Genomic DNA, 22152 nt, shown 5'->3' on the forward strand with positions numbered 1-22152 from the left:
TGGAAACCGGAAACCGGAAACAGGAAACGTTGCCCGGAAGCGTGTGTTCCGCGCTGGGAGTTGTAGTTTTTCACGTGGATTGTCGCGGTAGGTTTGTTTGTTTTTCATGTGTTTTCATCAGAGGTGTATAAAGTACTTGAAAAAAGTAACTAATTAAAAGTAGAAATACCATAACTGAAAAAGACTTTGGTAAAAGTTAGTCACCCATAAGAAAATGACTTGAGTAAAAGTCTATACTCAAGTATCAAAAGTAAAAGTACAAGTATTTTATAGTACGCATGAAAAGAAGCAACACAACCAAAAATGATCCTTCCCTTGTTTATTTTATTTCACTTTCTGAAATGTGGTATAGAATACAACACCAAAATGTATTTCTTGCAAAATATAATTCCTTAATTATTTTAATTTATAACGAGTTGTAACGAGGTGGCAAATGTCAAAGTAAAAGTATATTTTTGAACTTTTAAATGTAGTGAAGTAAAAGTAAAAGTCCTGATTTAAAAAAAAAAACGCAAGTACAAATCCTCAAAAAAAACTACTTAAGTAGTGTAACGAAGTACATCTACTTCGTTACTACACACCTCTGGTTTTCATGTGCTTTATTCTGAACTTACATACTTCTTTTCAGACGAAAATATTTCTAGAATTATAATTAATGTTTTAATGAAGTGTGGTGAGATGAGTAAATAACACAAGAAATGTAAATAATTCATTATTTTATATTTATTCTCCATGTGCATCTTCCAAATAAAAATACAGAAAACTAGATGCCTTTTTTTTAAATGAGCACTAAAATACATCATGCACACTGGCCTACGAGTGCAGGGAGAGGCTGATACAGGCCAGACGGCAGAAGATACAGAACATTTATGATACACTATTCTGACCCGTGTGGAGAAAATACCACTATAATTACTATTGCTGCAAAACCTGGACCCAGTTACACTCGGAACTATCGTCCCTCCTGTCAAAAACTGTACAAAATAATTACCTATCAGCGCTTTGCCATGATTGCTGTATATTTTCTTGTTTATTTTAAGGATAAGGATTACGATAATTCAATTACGTAACATGTCATGGGCCAGCTGGATCAGGCCGTTTATGGCCTTTCTTTTTTAAATAATGCTATCTGGCACAAACAACATCTGTTGCATAATAGATTAGCATTCTTGGTAATGCCATTGATAGAGGATTTGAAACTGTGAATTGAAATACACTACAACATAGAAATAACACTGTAAATTAATTCTTAAATATGAACCCCATAACTAAGTTGCTAAAATCACCTAGCTATCATACCTAGTTTACGTCTGAAGTAAATTCCTTGCACTTTTATGTGCTAGTTTTGTGTTAAATAAACACCAACGCTACTAACAGAAGGCTATATTGCAAAAATCCACATCCTGTAGAAAGTCAGTCATCTTTGACGGTCGTAGCAGTTGGAGAACAGCGCTGAGTGGTGAAGACAGTCGTCGTGGAGACGGTCTCCTGCTGGCACACTTGCTCCTAATGCTGCACGTGAACCTCAATCTGGGTCACTTTGTGTGAAAGCTCATCGAGTGGTCAGAGTCAAGGAAATAAAACACATCATCATCACTGAGAGAGTTAATGACACAAGATCATTGTGATATCTGCTCAATATGCCAAAGTTAATCAGTTTAAAGCGTGGCTTGCAGAACAATCACAATTTTAAAATCCTAATATAAGATTGAATACGGATCGTCCTCAGGGAAAGGATATGTTTCCTGCTCAGCTCCTGGATGGCCGACTGCACGGTTCTCTGGAAGACGAGCTGAGCTTCACACATGCAGGCGTCCTCCGTGATTTCACTTCTCATTTCCTCTAGAACAATCACAAGATCATATGCAAAGGGTCAAAGGGCTTTTTGAGAGGGGTTTCAATGCGTCTAGACCTGACTCAGGCCCAGACATATATTATTATTATGAGTCTGGTCCACATATCCACAGAAAAATGCAAATGGAATATCAAATGTAAAGATTTCTTATTGGATAAATCTCTCTCAAATGCCAAATGAAGCAAGTATCTGAGGAACCTTGGTGGACTGCATGATCCCAGACTCCTTTTAGACATCCCCACATCCTTTCCCAGCAAGACATTATACAATAATTAAACACATTTTTAATTTTTACCAAACTACGACATCACCTGTAAATCTGTTAAGCCCGGGGGTCGGCAACTCAAAATGTTGAAAGAGCCATATTGGACCAAAAACACAAAAAACAAATATGTCTGGAGCTGCAAAAAATGAAAAGTCTTGTATCAGCCTTAGAATGAAGACAACACATGCTGCATGTTTCTATATTAGTTAGAACTGGGGGAAGATGTTTTTTTCATTATGCACTTCGAGAAAAAGGTCAAAATGTTGAGAAAAAAGTCGAAATGTCGAGGAAATAGTAAAAATTTCATGAAAAAAGTTGAAATGTCGAGAAAAAAGTCGAAATGTCGAGATTAATGTTGAAGTACAATCTCGAGAAAAAAGTCTAAATTTTGAGAAAAAAGTCGAAATGTCAAGATTAGTGTTGAAGTATAATCTTGAGAAAAAAGTCAAAATTTTGAGAAAAAAGTCAAAATTTCGAGAAAAAAGTCAAAATGTCGAGATTAAAAAGGCAAGGAAGAAGGAAGAAAAAAAAGGAAAAAGAGAAGAAAAAGAAAAAAAGCAGAAAAAAAAGAAGTAAAAAAAGAAATAAAAAGAGACAAAAAGAGAAAAAAAAAAGGAAAAAAAGAAAAAAAGGAAAAAAAAGGTCAAACATTTTTGAAAAACCTCCAGGAGCCACTAGGGCGGCGCTAAAGAGCCGCATGCGGCTCTAGAGCCGCGGGTTGCCGACCCCTGGTTTAGCCTAATAAAAGACCTCCGAGACGTTGGATCTGTTATAGAATAACCCAAAATATGTGGAGGCACTGAGACCATAGTGAGTGGAAAGGTTGTCTTACGTGAGCATGTCTTTCCATCCATGTTCAATACATATCCCGCTCGACATGTGCAGATGTACGACGCCCCGCTGGTGACACATGTGTGCTGGCAGTCGTGTCCCTGAGCACACGCATCTGACCCTGGAGAGAGAAGCTCACAGATCAGCAGATATCACATCAGCAACAGTCCCGCGGCCGTGGCCACACCGCTCACAGGAGCCTTTACAAGTGCTTCTGTTGGGTTCTTAGACGTGTCGGTCGTCACTACAGACAACAAACATGCATAGAGGAAAAGGAATCAACAAATGGAGGGAATGAGCATGACGTCACAGATGCAACTCCACAGCGGGTTATGCTCACTGAGTGTCAGAAAGACTGAGTGTCAGAAAGACTGAGTGTCAGAAAGACTGAGTGGCAGAAAGACTGAGTGTCAGAAAGACTGAGTGGCAGAAAGACTGAGTGACAGAAAGACTGAGTGTCAGCGTAAACTTTCAGTTTGAGCACTCAAACATCTAAAATGGGAAAGAGCTGTTGTGCGATCGACTGTACTCATAGATTTAGCAAGAAATCAGAGTTATCGTTTTACAGACTGACGAAAAATAAGCTTAAGAGAGACAAATGGATCGCTGCAATTCACAGAAACAACTGGATTCCAGGCACCGAAACGTGGATTTGTGGTTCCCATTTTGTATCAGGTAATGTAGGATTTTTGGGTAGCTAACGTTAAACGGTCAAATCATAAAGTTCAGTGTCCTCATCACTTTAATTTCTAAAACAAATCCTGCCTTGAAATCGGACCAAGTGTCAAGACTTTTGTATGCCTTCAAGCTTTGCTTCGTGTATTTCCCCGGTGTAGAAGTTAAGTACATATAAATATCAGGAAACTGGATTCGTGGCCAAATATTAATGTCCATGGACCACTGGTTCTTGGTAACTGTACCAAATATTAATGTCCATGGACCACTGGTTCTTGGTAACTGTACCAAATATTAATGTCCATGGACCACTGGTTCTTGGTAACTGTACCAAATATTAATGTCCATGGACCACTGGTTCTTGGTAACTGTACCAAATATTAATGTCCATGCACCAATTCAATTCAATTCAATTTTATTTATATAGCATCTAATACAACAGAGTTGTCTCTAGACGCTTTACAGAGACCCATACCCAGAACATGACCCCCGAGCAGTTATTACATAAACAATGGCAGGTAAAAACTCCCCTAGTGGGAGAAAAACCTTAAGCCAAACAGTGGCAAGGAAAAACTCCCCTTTAGGAGGGAAGAAACCTTGAGCAGGACCAGGCTCATCAGGGGGGACCCTCCTGCCGAGGGCCAGACTGGTGGGTCAGGGACGGCAACAGCACAGCAGGCAGGTGGAAGCAGCAACGGGATGACCGGGGGTGGGGACCGCAGGCCAGCACGCAGCTCCCGAAGCTCCGGCCCAATCAGCAAGTCCCAGGTTGGGGTGCAGGGTCAGGAAAAGACTTGTGCTCCGTAATGCAAGCTACAAGCCACCCACGACCACCTGCAGGACAAAAGGGAGAAAAGGGAGGAGAAGGGGGGGCCAGCAACGGGATGACCAGGGGTGGGGACCGCAGGCCAGCACGCAGCTCCCGAAGCTCCGGCCCAATCAGCAAGTCCCAGGTTGGGGTGCAGGGTCGGGGAAAGACTTGTGCTCCGTAATGCAAGCTACAAGCCACCCACGACCACCTGCAGGTTCCGGTGTCCGGCAAAGGATGCACCACTGGTTCTTGGGGTAACTGTTCTTGGGGGGCGGGGGGGCAGCCACGCTGAAAGCCCTGTCTCCAAAGGTCTTCTGGTCAGCAGTAATATTTAACACATTTGGTTCTTGTAACGAAGTCCTGGTGTGACGTAGAAACAGGACCAGTTCATGAATATTTCTCCCATTCTTCCTTACTGGAGCGGCTTGTCTAAAGGCGTCCCAGAAACCAAACTTTTGTGCTCAAGCCTTCAAAGCAGACTGGTAGAACATGTTCAGCCGTTTGGTGCACACAGTGAATGATCCGAGTCTCCTCAGAAAGAAAAGTCTACTGCGCCCGTTCTCTAGACGGTGCATCCCTCACCGTTGTGCATCCAGTCCAGTTTGTTGTTGATAGGCTCCCCACCCCTCTCCACCTCCTCTCCACCTCCTCTCCACCTCCTCTCCCTGGATACAAACAGGGACAGGGAAGCTTCTGTTCCTCTCTGACGTCCAGTGCCAGTGACTGGATCTTTTTGATATTGAGACTCAGACAGTCCAACAGTGGAGGAGTCTTCCGAGAACTTCTGCCGATGGAAAGAACCAGAATTCCAGCAACAATGTGAGATGTGAGGTGTGAAGAGGAATGGTGCCAGAACCGTTCCTTGGGGGAGGTGGCGGTGCTGCCGAGCACAATCTCAGAGATACAGCCGTCCACGTTTGCAGACTGCGGTCGGCTGCTGGGGAAGTCTGTAATACAGGCTGGTGTCGGGGTGCAGTAGCTCATCTCCCAGCAGGGACGGCTGGATGCTAGTAAAGGCAGTGGAGAAGTCCAACATCCCTCTTATAGTTCCCTCCTGCTTCCCCAGGTGGGAGAGGGCCTTGATAGCTCATCCCGGTCGCCATGAAGCGCAGGGTGACGGCCAGCCGTTCTGCGGCGGTCACGCAAGCGGTGTGTGTGTTGTTGTGCTGAATCTGCGGGGTAATCCGACGCAAAATATCGTCAAATAAAGCTGACGACATACGGAAATATTCCCGGTGTTTTTCATCGTCGATTCCCCGCATAGGCAAGACAAGGGTGTCAAACTCTCCAGTCTCCCGCCGGCTTTGGTTTAACGGTCTGACATACCATCTCTGATGGCGCTGGCGCCGTTTCCTTTGCCGAGATCGCAACAAAAGCAATGTTATAAACTCCTCTTCATCCAATGTTGACATGTTCTTGTGTGTGAAATCCGGTACTACTACTAATCACTTTTCCAACGGTTTTCCAACTGCTGCTCTGCTTACTGCCCCCTATCGGTAACTGCCGGTATGACGCGCTCTCCTCTACTACGCGAGGAACGTTGCAGTTGGTGGTGGACGAGAACGGACGAGAACGGACGCGACCGGACGCGAACGCAGGCACCAACTGCAAGTATAAATGAGCCCTTATACTTCATGTAGATGACGGCATCATCTCCTTGATGGGGCCGATGGCTCCAGAGAAGCTGTCAGCAGAAGCCACGTCCCATTGCAAACGTGTTTGCTGTTTGCCATCTAACCCACTGACAAGCCACACAACTGCGCCCAATTTTTTATTTTCTTTTTTAGTTCCAAAATAAAGAATGCCACAGAAGCACAAGACACCTGGATCCCCAGTGCTCTGTTCCAGCCCTCATAAATACATTGATAAAACACACATAATACATTCATTTACAACTTAGATAAATGAATTTAGAAGGACACGAAAAACAACTTAAAAAATAACTGAATTTAAAGATATTCAATCTACGGAAGAGTATCAGTGCCAGGCAGGAGAAAGATAATATTTTAGAGGAGGAAGATTTTTTTTTCATTATGCACTTCGAGAAAAAAGTTGAAATGTCGAGATTAATGTTGAAGTACAATTTTGAGAAAAAAGTCGAAAGGTCGAGAAAAAAGTTGAAATGTAGAGAAAAAAGGCGAGACATTTCGACTTTATTCTTGAAATTGTATTTCAACATTAATCTAGACATTTCGACTTTTTTCTCAAAATTGTACTTCAATATTAATGTCGACATTTCGACTTTTTTCTCGACATTTCGACTTTTTTCTCGAAGTGCACAATAAAAAAAAATTTTCCCGTCTCAAATATTTTTTCTCCTGAATGGCCCTAATACAATGGACCTAATGCAGTATTTTTTTTAACAACCTTGCATGAGGAACATATGACTGGAAAAAATGGTCTTTTATTTGAAAGATACAAAATACAAAACAATGCTGTGCATTTGCCCTATTGTTCCAGTTTGTAATTCTTTATAACTGTTTAAGTTTTAAAGTGAAAGCCAGGCCAACCATTTTCCACAAACTGAACTAAAAGTAAATGTCAGGTTTGCATTATGCATCTTCAGTTTCATACAAGTACAAATATTTTGCCACAAACTGAATAGTTTCTCTCATGTCTGATCTGACTTTTTTTCTTTTCCAGAAATTTAACAACTAAAATTAAATAAATAAATAAAAGTAAATAAATAAACTATGAAAAGTCCCACATGACTGTTATTGATCTTGTGCAGAGCTCAGAGCTTCACCAGCTCCAGCCTGAGGCCGTAAGGTCAACCCCGTTATCGTTTCATCTTCACACCGTCGGGGACGACACAATCTTTACACCATAAAAAAGATTGATTCATGCTCACGACCCGAAAAAGGTTTAATTTAATAAGGTAAGGCTTAACTCTACACCAGCCTTACATAAGTAAAAGTTCAGAGCTCAAACCCCCAAGAGTCCCGTGATCGGGACCAAAACGGTACTAGTTTCTTCTGAGCGGAGTCAGATTTTCGTCCGCGGGTCGAGGTCGTCACGTGATCCCGCTGCACCAATAGGATGTTACTAGTAAACACAATATATCCATATTAATAACCCAATATCGCCCTACAGTTTGTCACCTCCTCGACACGTATCGTGACGTTTTTGTATCGCGAAATTGGGATCCATGGGATCTCATTCCAGAGGTTAGAAGACTGGATGGGAATCACTGGTGCTTCTTTAAACTGGTTTATGCTCTGAAAATCTGGACCAGTCTTCCTGACTTCCATCTTTTCTCCCTTCCTTAATCCCTTTCCTACTTCCTTCCTCCTTTCTTCCTTCTTTCCTTCCTTCCTTCTTTTCTCCCTTCCTTCATTCCTTCTTTTCTCCCTTCACCCTCCCTTGACCCAAAGACAGCACAAGGGTTAGGACGACCCTCGGAGGTGAGTTATGCGCGGGGCAGCTGGACACGCCACCCCGCGCCGACCAATATAAAAAGGACAGGCAACACGCTAGATCTGCACGTTAAACGCGGGGTATCCGCCAATGGAAAAGGGGCTTGTGTCTCCAGATCTGAAAGTCACATTCTTGGCTTTCCGCAGAGACCGGACCTCTGCTCTCAGGCAGGGTTTCTGGTTGGGGTAGACGGGACTTCCTTGGTGGAGGTTACATCCTCCATGAAGACAGCTAGGACGCGTTCCTCCAAGTCCACCGCTCCATCACTTGTAGCTGCCTGTCTGCAGATCTACTAGTCCTGTAGCAGAGTCGCTGTCACTGGTCCACATAGTGACCGTTCTCTGCAGTAGTTTGCTTTGTTTAATGACAGACTGGAACCATCAAGATGGAGATGTGGTCAAAGGGAGGTCTGAGGTGGGAGACTGTCTGTGTGCACCTTGTGTGTTGGTGTAGATGTGGTCCAGCGTGTTATTTTGTGTCAGAATGGTGACGTGATGGGGAAACGTAGACAGAGTGTCTCAGATCTACGCAGTGGAAGTCTCCTGCAATGAGGTGCACTCAGTCTGGGTGTACCTGTAACAGGTGGAGAGTGTTGTTCACCGTAGCATCTGGTGGGATGTAAACCACTGTGATGAACACTGCTGCCAACTCTACAGGCCAGTCAAACGTTCAAGAGCAGTGTTTGTTCACCAGTGAACAGTTTGTTGATATACACACCCCTTCCTCGTGTCTGTTGGGTTGGGTCAGCTCAGGAGAGTAGCAGTCCTTCCATCTCGTAAGGCTAAGTCTGGCTTGTTGTCGTTTAGCCAGGATTCCGTGAGACAGAGAACGGTGCAGTTCCTCAGCCCCAGCCTCAGACCAATTAAGTCCACTTTGTTGTCCAGAGAGCAAATGTTGGCCAAAAAGAGGGGCGGAACAGGAGGTCTGCTACATTTAAGCTTGGCTAGCAGACTGGATTGCTTTTTCCCTCTTCTGCTTCCGAGTGCAACGCTTCCGTTTAACTCATGTGTTCTGCTCCTCCCGTCCGATGTTCTGCCCAACACTGACTTTGAGTGCAGGCATAGCAGATGTGGGATATGGATGTCTGATGTCCCTGAGTCCAGCTGAGCTGTACATGAGGGGCTTGTTTGTACCGAAATCAGTAGATACCATGACTACGTTTACATGCAGTCGGGTTATTGCTAATATTCCGGTTACTGAAACATTGGGAATATTCCGTTTACATGGTAATTAATCATTTAGGATATCTGGATCAAACCAGCGACGCACGGAGAACATCATGACACAATTCCCGTCATTTCCGCTTCTTCTTCCTGTATCCAAATTCAAAACAAATGCTGCTTCGCGCAACTTTTCTCTCACCTTCTTGTAAATCTTCTATCCCGGTACTTTCTACCGTCTACAAATGCAGAAATGTTCATATCCTTCATTACATTTATGAAGTGATTAGTCTCCTCCTGGTCTTGTGTTTCTCCGTGTTTATAAGAACTTCCTGGACTCAAAAGACCAGGATTCCTTGTGAACAGAGCATGTGCAGAAAACAAATTCCTGTTCCGTTTGATGGGGATATTCCGTTTGGTGTTTACATGACCCAATATTCAGGTTTTAAAAGGAGTAACCCAGGGCTCATATTGGGGTTTTTAAAAACCCCAATATGAGCAAATTCGGGTTATTCAAAGGGGTTATTGGTGTTTACATGGCCGTGCAAATTCGGGTTATTGCCAATATTTGGGTTTTAAAAGGGTCATTGACTGCATGGAAACGCAGCCAATGCTGTAGCCGGGAGCTACACTCTCACTCTCGCCATCATGTTCTCATTGTCATTCTGTTTGGCATCCATCATCATTAAGATTAAAACTGGTGCTACCCACCTTGCTATGCTCAATAAAACCAGTTCAGACATTTGTCTGCCGAGAAAGTGGAGGTTCTTACGTGAGCATGTTTTCTGGTCTGCATTCAACACGTATCCCATCCGACACTGGCAGGTGTACGAGTCAGCATCGCTGATACAAACATGCTGGCAGTCGTGTCCCCGGGAACACGCATCAGAACCTGGAAAGAAAACAGTGTGAACATAGACAGACACAACACAACACAACAGAGTCCAGGCTTTCCCCCTGTCCTGCCTGTGTAATGTCTGCGGAACAGTGTCTGCCTTGCTCGGGGTGAATATACTTGCTGTTTGAGCCTGCGTTCACGTCCATTCGCGTTCACAACCAGCTTGCCACGCGAGCGAGGGGAGCACGTCGTACCGGCACTAACCGGTTTGGGGCAATATGCATAGCCATAGTTAGAAAAGTAATAAAATATTTCGTAGTAGTCTAATAAACCAGCTGCTGGAATAACGGATAAATAAACAAGAAAGCAACACGGGATGAAGAGGAGATCACTGCTCTACTTTTCTTGTGATCTCGGTAAAGAAAACGGCACCATCAGAGATGGTTTGTCGGACCGTTCAACCAGAGCCGTCGAGTGGCTGGAGAGCTCGTTCGTCTTGCCGATGCAGGCAGTTGATGATGAGAAACAGTGGCAATATTTTAGCTTTTCCTCTGTTTCGTTTGACAACTTGTTACCTGGGATTGTCCTGCTGATTCAGCTCAAAACCAGACACGGCGAGTCCAAGACCACAGCAGAGCTGGCTGTTATCCTGCGCTACGTGGTGACAGGGACGAGCTGTCCTGCTTAGAGCGTCCACGCGCATGTCGGCAGGAGATTCATTTACCGAAATATCTGCAGCAAAGTCGGTGTGGGTCAAGCGATGTCAGATGAACCTCTGAATCCAGCTCAGACGATTGATGGTCGGTGGGTAAAACCCCCCACCAGCACCATCACCGCGGCATCTTCCAACGAGCACGGACATAACGACCACGACTCTGTATCTGTTGATTTTCCGCTCGCTGTTTAGACACACGTTTGTCACAGTGCGGTGGATCATAAATATGAGGATAACAGCTCCTGCTCAGCAGCCTCTCTACAATTTTCTGACCTCCGCATCCAGGTCACTTGTGGACAGCTGGTGCTTGGACCAGGACCAGCGCCACTTGTGGGTAGGAATGGGCAATATTTTAACGTTCACAATACACCGTCAAAAAAATTCCCCACAGTAAGAATTTGTCAACAATAAATTCCCGTTGATGACGTTTTTGTGTAAAGCCTGATTTATGGTTCTGCGTTAAATTGACGCAGAGCCTACGGCGTAGGGTACGTGGCGACGCGCAACGTAGGCTCTGCGTCAATTTACGCAGAACCATAAATCAGGCTTAACAAACATGGCGGAAGGCGGATCTGAGAGCGAGGAGCTCGTTGTTAAACGAGGCTCCAGCTCCGTTATCTGGAACTGGTTTGGATTTAAAAAGAGAGACGAGGAGAAAACACCATCTATTATATGCAGAGTCTGCAAAAAAACAGTGAGTGCAAAGGATGGCAATATATCTTTGTTCTTCATCATGTTGTATTTTGCACTATTTTGTTACCCAACAGAAGGAAATGGTTGTTACATTTTGATATAACGTTTGACTATTACGAAAAAAAATTGCAATAGTATCTAATTTATGGCATGTTCCCACCACAGGTTAATTTGCCCATTTTATTTATATTAGAAGAGGTCATCACTGATAGGATTTTATTTTCACTGAACTTTTATTTATTTGTCCTGTTTCTTTATTTATCAGGTTGTATTTTTTTCTACTTTGTGATTTTATAAGCTAAGAAAACTTGAAGGACAATTGTACTTTAGCTGTTTGCACTGTTATCCCACTGTTTAAGCCATACAGTTAGAATAAATGTTGAATCTGTTCTTACATTTCAAACTTGTTTCATTTGAGTCATTCCAGTTTTGCAGTACAGGTGGACTAATTTAATTGTTTTTTATTAATTCAATTTAATTGGTGTAGTTTAGTAGCATTTAGTATTCTTTTAGAGCAGTGTTTTGGGGGCTCCAAAGACTGAATGTGGTGATAGATTTATAGTTAAAAAGGTGGAGTTGAATTGGTATTTTTTTATCATCATTTTTATCGTTATCGGGATAAATGCCAGAAATTATCGTGATAAATTTTTTAGTCCATACCGCCCATCCCTACTCGTGGGCAAAGCAAGAACTGCAGGTAGCATACGCAGTCAGTGTCTTTTGGAGAACGAGCATGGGGACGAGTGAAACGAACACAGGATACGCGTGTCGGCCATGATGCGTACGCGTTCTGAACAAGAAGTATATTCACCCCCTTAGGGCCAATACATGTGCAACAAGAGTGTCCAAGCAGTAATGTTTATCAGTTTTAGCTTGATCATCTTGGACTGTCACTATTCCGTCTAAATTCTTTCTACAACATTGGATGTTTGATATTCAAACTTTTAACAAGCCCTTTCCATTCACTCAGCTTCAGCAAGATTTTATGACTAACTTTTTATGGTGAAGAAAATAAATTATAAAATGGGCTTTCTCGACTATAAAACAATCCTAAAACAAAGATAGAAATTCTTACGTGAGCATGTTCTCTTGTCGGAGTTCAAGACATAGCTTGGCCAACATTGGCAGATATACGAGTTGCCATTGCTGACACAAATATGCTGGCAACTATGTCCCTGAGCACAAGCATCCAGACCTGGAAGAAAAGGCTCCGTTGTTTGATTGGCTTAAGAACAGAGAGGTCAGTACTTGTGTGTTAGTGTGAGAGTAATCAGATAATCAGCCACAAGCAGGTTAGTCGGCTTGATCGCTGTGATTCCAGAACTGGGATATTATCGTGAATTTAAAGGGGACCTATTATGACATCTAATACCTATTTTAAACAGGCCTTTAATGTCTTAAAAACAAGCTTTTGATTGTTTTTGCTTAATAAATTAGAAATTCAGCCTCTGAGCCATGTCTTTATCTTCCCATTCTCTAACCTCATTATCTATGCAGGATTCTGAGTGGGCGGGGCTATGATAATGAGGCTCTGTGCTGATTGGCTGCCTGAATGACGTGATACACCGATATGAAAAAAATGGAGGAAGCTCCGGCCGGCGGAGTTAGTTGTGGGCGTGGTTTCACGCATCGGAGGCCGACCGATGTAAATTGCATTTTGGTTACGTAACGAAAGGGAGCAGAATCTGAACGTGTTTTTCATAATAGGTCCCCTTTAAGTTAGATTTTTTATAAGAAAGAAAAGATGTTCATTATTCTTCCAATATTTCATGCAGTACAAACTAGTACACACACACACACACACACACACACACACACACACACACACACACACACACACACACACACACACACACACACACACACACACACACACACACACACACACACACACACACACACACACACACACACACACACACACACACACACACACACACACACACACACACACACAGGTTTTAAACAGTCCTATTAATTAAACTGTAAGTATAATGTGTATACACCTTAAAGAAAAGGATTTTACAGTTTGACGTGTTTCTAAGTAAATGATTCATTCCTTATTTTATATATTTGCTTGGTTTTCCTGTTGATCGGACATTTTCTTTTTCAAAAATGAAACGAGTTAGAGATAGTATACGTAGTATAGTAGACTAGTATACGTTAGTTACCAACGGAACGTTGTTGTAACCTGTAAACGGAACCAGGGCAGCTGTTACTGTAACCCAGTCTTTCTGCTGAAACCCAGCGGAAACCGGACATCCGGCGGGTTTCATTTATCTTAAACTGAGTTGTTTTGCTACTTAAATCTTGAGCAGAATTAGTTTTCCAAAACAGGAAGGTATTTCTTTTGAGAAATACTTTTAACTGCCCCAGTTAAATAATCTCGGTTTAAACTCTGTGTCTAGAAACTTATTCAGAGAATAATGTTATAATTTAATTACATTTCGTTTAGTCTAAATATTTTCTCTTTAAACATTTAGGTTATATATAGACAGTACTGGAGTTGAGGGGGGATGAGGGGGGAAAGCATCCCCCCTGAAATAAAAACGGTCCAAATCATCCCCCCTGTAAAACTGTCATCCCTCCTTTCCATCCCTTATGTCATTTCATCAATGAATGTGGTTTTACTGCTATTTCAACATTTAGAGTCATCACCAGAAAAATAACACCAGAAAAATGTGACAATTATCACCTGTTTCAAGTACATTTTTACTTGAAATAAGTAGAAAAATCTGCCAGTGGGACAAGATTTATCTTCTCATTACAAGCAAAAAAATCTTGTTCCACTGGCAGATTTTTCTACTTATTTCAAGTGAAAATCTACTTGAAACAGGTGAAAATTGTTGTTTTTTCCAGTGATGAGTCTTGTTTTAAGTGTAATGAGATTTTTTTACTAAAATGAGACATTTTAACTAGAAATAAGACAAATATTCTTGTTAAGATTGTGAGTTTTTGCAGTGATCCATGTTACTTATCCTGTGAAGGACAGAGTCATATTGATAAGTTCAGAAAAGTGTTTTTTATTGTTGTGTTTTGATGTATTTGATGTAAGCCCAGTGGATATTTAAAGCTTACAGAAGGCTGCATTTAACTGCTGCTATGTCATTCCTGCAGTATTTCTGCAGGTGTTTTGGTCACTGCTATTATTTGTAATATCTTATATTATTTGTAATCAGCACAAATTATCTGTCCCCATATGATAAAATCCACCATCCCCCCTGATTTTTTTTTTACAACTCAAGTACTGTATGTACTTCAAGCTAATTCAACGTTGGCCCTGCTGTTTTGCGGAGGTTGCGGAAGCCCCGAAAAGCTCAGCAGAACCGTGGGTAACCGGAGCACACAGGCTCCAGGCCCAACATGCAGGGACGTGCACTTCCTGGGATCAACATGAGCAGCATCATATCAGGCTTTCAACGTCTGGAGGACGTTGACTTTGCTCGGACTCACAACAAGATCAGATCATTGCCCCTTCTTTTAGTTGGTTGGTTTAGAACTGCTTTCCTTCATCTGAAGGGGAAAAGTTCCCCTCCTTTGGAGGACGTAAAGTTAACACAAATGGTGGTAAATCAGTGGTTAGCTTGCAGATGTGCAAAGAAGTGAGGACCTCCGAGTGAATATCCCTCTATGGTGCTGCCCACATGATCACAGGTTCATTCAGAGGACGTATCAGACATACCGTTGTGTCCTTTATCTTCAGCTTCAATATCTATTCCATAATCGTCTGTCCTGCTATTTGGGACAAGTCCATTTTCATCAATTCCAATATCTACAGGAATATCTGCACTCCCATTATCATCATCCTTACCACACAAGGTTTCCCTAAATTTGGACGTAAGCTTCTCTATGACACCGTAGGTCTCAACGTAGAAGACGTGCTCGTCGTGCGGGGGGCTGGCCATGAGCCGCAGGGACTCCATATCCGCTCTGTCAACGCCCACCGCGTAGATCTCGATCCCGGAGTCCCGGGCTGCTGCAGACACTTCCTCCACCTTGTCCTGGGGCCTCCCGTCCGTCACCACGATGGCCACCTTGGCGATGTTGGTGGAGTGCACGCGGGCGCCGGCCTCCTGGGTGAAGGCCTTCTCCATGGCCGTCTTGATGGCCATGCCGGTCATGGTGCCGGCGGCCAGCGGCTCGATGTGGGCCAGCGCCCGCTTCAGGGACGACTTGTCAAAGTACGTGTTGAGCAGAAACTCAATCTGCACCGTGCTGGCGTAGTTAACGAGGCCGACCCGAGTGGCCTCCGAGCCGATGATCAAGCTGTCCACCATGTCCTGCAGGAACTCCTTAGCCTTCTCAAACTCTGCAGGGCGGACGCTGCGGGAGCTGTCTATGATGAAGACCAGGTCTATCGGCCGGTTCCTGCAGTTGGGTCTCATTGCTGCAGGACAAAAGAACAGAATACTAATGAATCTGAAATTCTAGAAATCATTCTTTTCTTTATTTATTCCAAAATAACTTCTATAGAGGGTCTGCATTGACGTCACTTCCCCACTGACCCCCTCCCCCCTTACTCTCACTGAGTGGCAAAAACAGCTGCAACTAGTGGAGAAGCCGGAATAACAGCTGATTATCAGCTTAAATTAAAGACAGTTGGACTTGACAGTGACCCGTACAGTTACCCCAAGAACCAGTGGTCCATGGACATTAATATTTGGTACAGTTACCCCAAGAACCAGTGGTCCATGGACATTAATATTTGGTACAGTTACCAAGAACCAGTGGTCCATGGACATTAATATTTGGTACAGTTACCAAGAACCAGTGGTCCATGGACATTAATATTTGGCCACGAATCCAGTTTCCTGATATTTATATGTACTTAATTTCTACGCCGGGGAAATACACAAAGCAAAGCTTGAAGGCTTACAAAAGTCTTGACTCTTGGTCCGACTTCAAGGCAGGATTTGTTGTAGAAATTAAAGTGATGAGGACACCGAACTTTATGATGTGACCGTTTAACGTTAGCTACCCAAAAATCCAACATTACCTGATACAAAATGGGAACCACAAATCCACGTTTCGGTGTCTGGAATCCAGTTGTTTCTGTGAATTGCAGCGATCCATTTGTCTCTCTTAAGATTATTTTTCGTCAGTCTGTAAAACGATAACTCAGATCTCTTGCTAAATCTATGAGTACAGTCGATCGCACAACAGCTCTTTCCCATTTTAGATGTTTTCCAGTTGCTCAAACTGAAAGTTTACGCTGACACTCAGTCTTTCTGACACTCAGTCTTTCTGGCACTCAGTCTTTCTGACACTCAGTCTTTCTGACTCTCAGTCTTTCTGACACTCAGTGGGCGTAATCTGCTGTGAAGTCTCATCCGTGACATCATGTCCATTCCCTCTATATCCAAGTGCAGTGCGTTGGAATGAGACATTTGAATTAAATTCATATCTCCTTTTTTGTAATAACATTTTGATTCAAGATAGACGGGTTCTATTTTTTTAATGATGGTGTTTCAGCACCGCATTAATTTGCAGAAACAAGTGGAAATTTGGAATAAAATAAAACAAATTACAATTAGAATCATTCACATATATAGATAAATACAACTGAAACAAGAAAAATATGGGGATGATGTAACAGAAGAATATAAACTCTGGGACAGGTTTCCAGGTGCAGGTGAGATTATCTGATAAGGTAGAATTACTGTAAATGGTTCTGGGTAATGCTAGAAAGGACTTTCTGAGTAGATCCTGTGGAGCGGGTCATAAAGGGAGGGGGCAGTAGTTGGCCCCAGTGTCTGTTATGTTGATGTATTTGTAGTTTGTTCTGGTCCTGTGCCAACGCTGACCGCCACAGATCTTCAAATACTGTCAAATGGATCTTTTCCACTAGTACCTGCTCAGGAGCCTCGTCTCGCCTCCTCTCGTCTGGCCCTCGGTTGTTTTTAGACACCCAGATGAGAAGTAGGAGGTTGGAGCGAAGCTGCTGTGACGTATTTGATTGCCCGCGGCTCCAGCTGACTTTTCAGCAGCATTGAGACAAACAAACAAAATTTTTTAAAAAGCGTAGCCGCTTGAATCTTCTCTCATTCTCATTTTTTAACTTGATATCAAACACAAGCCACAGAACCAGCAGCACATCTATCATCTCCTCCAGGTTCCACATCTTTAGTGTTGTTGTCTTCTCCGTTTAGATACACAATCAAATACGTCACAGCAGCTTCTCCAACCTCCTACTTCTGATCTGGGTGTTGAAAAGAAACGAGGGCAAGACGAGTGGAGTCAAGCTGAGTAGGTACTAGTGGAAAAGCGCCAAAAAACATGTTGTGACTCTAAAAACAAATTTAAGGATGTCAAAATATATTTTTATAAGTCTCAAATTTTTATGAACTTTACAGGACTGTCTCAGAAAATTAGAATATCGTTTTTTTTAATTGCATTACAGAAAATAAAGAACTTTATCACAATATTCTAACTGTCTGAGACAGTCCTGTATATTATATTGAATAGTATGATTCAGAATGTTATAAAAAGTTGAATTTAATACTAATCAGGCACTTTTTAAGGTCCACGTGTGTTTGTGTGTGTGTGTACATGTATGTATAGTCACTGAAATAAGTTAAAACTAAAAAAGTTAACTTTGGTATAAACACAAAAATCTAGTCTCAGTTGTTGTGTCTGCAGGAGTCCAGGAGCCTACCTGCTTTCATTCCGCTCACATCTGGAACAGCCCGCCAGGACCCAGAGGGAACAGCTCTGTGTTGCCGTGGCGATGACTGCTGGCTGTGTTGCCGTGGCGATAACTGCTGGCTGTGTTGCCGTGGCGATGACTGCTGGCTTCCCCCGTCATGCAGAAACCTGGAGTCAGGGTCGTCAGCTGGGCCGAGGCAAGAGAGGAGGAGAGGGAGAACAACGGAGTAGAATTAAGCTCCGATAAGGGTGAGCAGGTGGAAACCAGCAGACACCGAATGAATGAATGCGCAGGCGCAGGCAGGTGGAAGCAGCAACGGGATGACCGGGGGTGGGGGGAGGGACCGGGACCGCAGGCCAGCATGCAGCTCCCGAGAACGGAGAGCTCTGCCAGGAACATAAGGCACTATCAGGTATTGTAAATACTGCGGAGCTAAGCCGTTTTGGGCTTTATACGCAAGTAATACAATTTTAACTTGGATTCTGAATTTTACAGGTAGCCAATGGAGCGACGCTAACACTGGAGAGACGTGGTCTCTCCTGCTGATTCCTGTCAGTACTCGTGCTGCTGCATTTTGGATCAGCTGGAGCCTATTCAGCAAATTACTTGGACATCCTGCTAACAACACATTACAGTAAACTAGTCTAGAAGATACAAACGCATGAACTAGTTTTTCTGCATCACTCTGCGAGAGGATTTTCCTGATTTTTGCAATATTACGGAGATAGAAAAAAACGAATGAATGAATAAATGAAAGAATGAATGAATGAATGAATGAATGAATGAATGAATGAATGAATGAATGAGTTGGTGCTGTGGGGGGCCTGGGGGACCAGGTCTGGGTCTGGGGGCCCCGGTCTGAGGTCTGGGGTCCGGGGGACCAGGTTCAAGCCCCTGAGCCACCTTGGGCCCCTGAACAAGGCATTAACCCTTACTGCTCGCCGTGCAAATGCCAGACCACTGCTCCTAGTTTGACTAGAGATGGGTTAAATGCAGAGAATAAAGTAATCCATCGTGGGATTACTAAGAGAAAAATTTATCTTTTTTATTTAAAAAAATCTACATTGTGAGCAATACATACATATATAATAATAATAATAATAATAATAATAATAATAATAATAATACATTTTATTTAAAGGCGCCTTTTTTGGCACTCAAGGTCGCCGTACACAATACATTAACAACCTATATGGCAAGGCAAGTTTATTTGTAGAGCACAATTCAACACAAGATAATTCAAAGTGCTTTGCATAAACATTAAAAGCAGCAAGACACAATTAAAACAGAAATAACAACTAAAATGAAATAAAATGATAAGAAAAGAGGTAAAATAATAGAAAACACAAATTGTTAAAAAGTAAGGGCAGTAGAGTCCAGCAGGTTCATCTCATTCTTAAAATGGCAAGAATTACGTTTCTATGCGGTCAAAACGTACAAAGACCGAGTCAAATACAGTATTACAAAGTAATCTGTGCCGATTCGTGCGGGGAATCAGACCAATTTGACAATTCTATATCACAATGCCTGCATTCAGGGCTTATCCATAACTTTGCTCAGTTTTCAAGAAGTATTTAATTTAAGAGTACGCTTAAATAACAAATAAAATGAAATAAAATGATAAGAAAAGAGGTAAAATAATAAAAAGCACAAGTTGTTAAAAAGTAAGGGCAGTCGAATCCAGCAGGTAAGTAAGTAGCAAGCAAGTACTTAAATTGACTTTAAGATTATTTTAATTTAAGCTATTTTTTATTAATTCTAATTTATTTTATTTTTTTATTGATTGAATTTGCCTGAAGATGATTATTTTGTACTTTTGTCTGTTTGAATGGTTGTGTTAAAAAAATAAATCAGACCTTACTCAACAGTTACTCAGTACTTGAGTAGTTTTTTCACCAAGTACTTTTTTACTTTTACACAAGTAATTATTTGGATGACTACTTTTTACATCTACTTGAGTCATATTATTCTGAAGTAACAGTACTTTTGCATCCAGGACCGGGAATCCAGCAGAAACACCAACCTTGTCTCCGTCCGTGGAGCGGCGGGTCCCGGCTGGAACCCTGGCCGGTGATGTCGCCCTGCTGGACGGACCCGGCGGGGTCCGGGGGTCCGTGGCCCCGCGGCCGCGGCTGGCGGCCCCGCACCCCGGTCCCGGCCCCGGGCCCGGGGTGCGGGGACGGGGAGGATCCCAGACCTCCCGCAGCCAGGACGCAGATCCAGCAAAGCGTCTTCCACGCTAATAACGCCGTCATGTTGGTGCACCGCGCTCTTCCACAGCACCGACTCACCGCTGCCCTTTTATCCGGCCTGTGTGGCCCCAGGACCGCAGCCCACTGGGCGGTCTGCCCGGGGCCGGGGGCTGCGACCTGGCGCTCCGCGCTGCAGATCCGCAGCTCCGTCAGGGCGGAGCCAGCTCCCAGGGGCCGCTCCCAGGGGCCGCTCCTGGGGGCCGCACTCCTCTTCCAGCTACATTTGTACGACGGAGGGCCAAACTAAGACAAAAATAAATCAAATTGGAAATGACGAGAATAAAGTCATAATGTTGCGAGAATAAAGTCGTAATAGAATAAAGTCGTAATATTATAAGAATAAAGTCGTAATATTATGAGAATAAAGTCGTAATTTATGAGAATAAAGTCGTAATATTATGAGAATAAAGTCATAATATTATGAAAATATAATGTATGACAACTCTAACAGGAAGAGCATCTTCTCCCTGTGTTAAAATGTGGAATATTGAGCATCTTGTGAAGTTATGTTTATATGTTTATAATATATTTAATATTACGACTTTATTCTCAAAATATTACAACTTTATTCTCGTAATATTATGACTTTATTCTCGTAATCTTACGACTTTATTCTCATATTATTATGACTTTATTCTCGTAATTTCCTTTTTTTTGGTCTTAGTTTGGCCTTAATACTCCGTCGTACATTTGTCTCTTAATTATTCAATCAAAAAAAGATTGCTCCAATCAAAAAATACATTTTCAATAAAAAAAGTCACTTCAATCAAAAAAAACATTTTTAATCAAAGAAAAAAAGTTTTTGAATGCAAAAAAATATTTGAGACAAAAAAAAATGATTGGAAATGTTATCTTTGATAGAAGTGAAGTTTCTTTTGTTTGAAGCAACTTTTTTCATTGAAGTAGTATTTTTTGTGTTTGGGCCATATTATGGGTAGGACATTTGTGTCTTTATCATTTAATCAAAAAAGAAGAAAAAAATATTTTCAATTAAAAAAAATCACTTCAATAAAAAAAAACATTTCCAATCAAAGAAAAACAGTGTTCAAATGGATTTTTTTGAGTCTCAAATATTTGTTTGCATTCAAACACTTTTTTTCTTTGATTGAAATCATTTTATTTGATTTAAGTTAATTTTTTTTTTATTGCAAATAAATGTTTTGATTGAAGCAATCTTTTTTTTTTATTGAATAATTAAGACACAAATCTACCTCCATCCAGTCCCAGGGGCCACCATTATAACCAAGAAGCAACTCGGGGACCAACTGCTTTTGGGGATGTTTGTTTTATTTTGCACCTTGATTTTAAATAAGAGTATGGGCCTATATATGCTGTTTATTTGCGTCAGTGTCTATTTTTATTTGCACCTTTTGCTATAAAAAAAAAAAAACAAAACAAAAAACAGTCAATGAAAAATGAACAATAGGAAGCCAAGAGGGCTTATAATATTACAAAGTTCACTCTCACTCTGTAGGACGAGGGCTGAGATTAGAGTTTTCTTACCAGTCAGTGGGATTTCTGGGCATGGTGAGTTGCACACAATTTGTCTATTCGTGGTAATCTAGCGGATAGGGACAGTCTCATGTCACTTTCAGCTCCAATCTTGCCCTGTACTTGTTCTTTAGGTAGGCCAGTGTGGAGAATCCACTCTCGCAAAGATAATAGTTGCAAAAGGTAACAGAGAAAGGTAACAAAACTTCAAAGCATCAGTCTAAGTGTCATGGTCACAGTTTCATAGGTTTTTTTTTACTGTGTTACTGACTCCTGTCATCTGGATCCTGCCACCCTCATCAGCCTCATTCCCTTCACCTGTGCTTCCCCGGCCCAGCTCCACACCTGGTTTCCCTCATCAGTTTCCCCTTCATATACCGGCCCATTTCCTCATACCAGTTGCCAGATTGTCGAGTGTAGATGCCTCGCTTTCCAGCCACGGATCCTGTTCTGTTTCTGCCCGCCTGCCCGCCTGCCTGCCTGCCTGTGACCCTGCCTGTGAC

The 22152-nt window shown here is 42.4% G+C and overlaps 1 protein-coding gene across 2 annotated transcripts; it reads right to left on the reverse strand.

The window, feature by feature from the left end:
- Positions 1-487: 487 nt before the first annotated feature.
- On the reverse strand, positions 488-20287 carry LOC133462075 (matrilin-3-like). Of its 2 annotated transcripts, XM_061743192.1 has the most exons (8): positions 19930-20287; positions 17916-18092; positions 15072-15647; positions 12336-12455; positions 9787-9906; positions 2953-3072; positions 1741-1842; positions 488-1559 (listed from the first exon to the last, which is right to left on the reverse strand). In XM_061743192.1, exons 1-8 carry the CDS (start codon positions 20159-20161, stop codon positions 1507-1509), a joined length of 1500 nt encoding a protein of 499 aa, XP_061599176.1. In that variant the 5' UTR covers positions 20162-20287; the 3' UTR covers positions 488-1506. The 2 variants fall into 2 exon arrangements, with proteins under 2 accessions (XP_061599176.1, XP_061599177.1); XM_061743193.1 differs by lacking the exon at positions 12336-12455 and having other exon boundaries at positions 489-1559.
- Positions 20288-22152: the final 1865 nt, after the last annotated feature.

The sequence above is a fragment of the Cololabis saira genome, chromosome 16 (genome assembly GCF_033807715.1).
Source record: "Cololabis saira isolate AMF1-May2022 chromosome 16, fColSai1.1, whole genome shotgun sequence".
NCBI classification, from domain to species: Eukaryota; Metazoa; Chordata; class Actinopteri; order Beloniformes; family Belonidae; genus Cololabis; species Cololabis saira.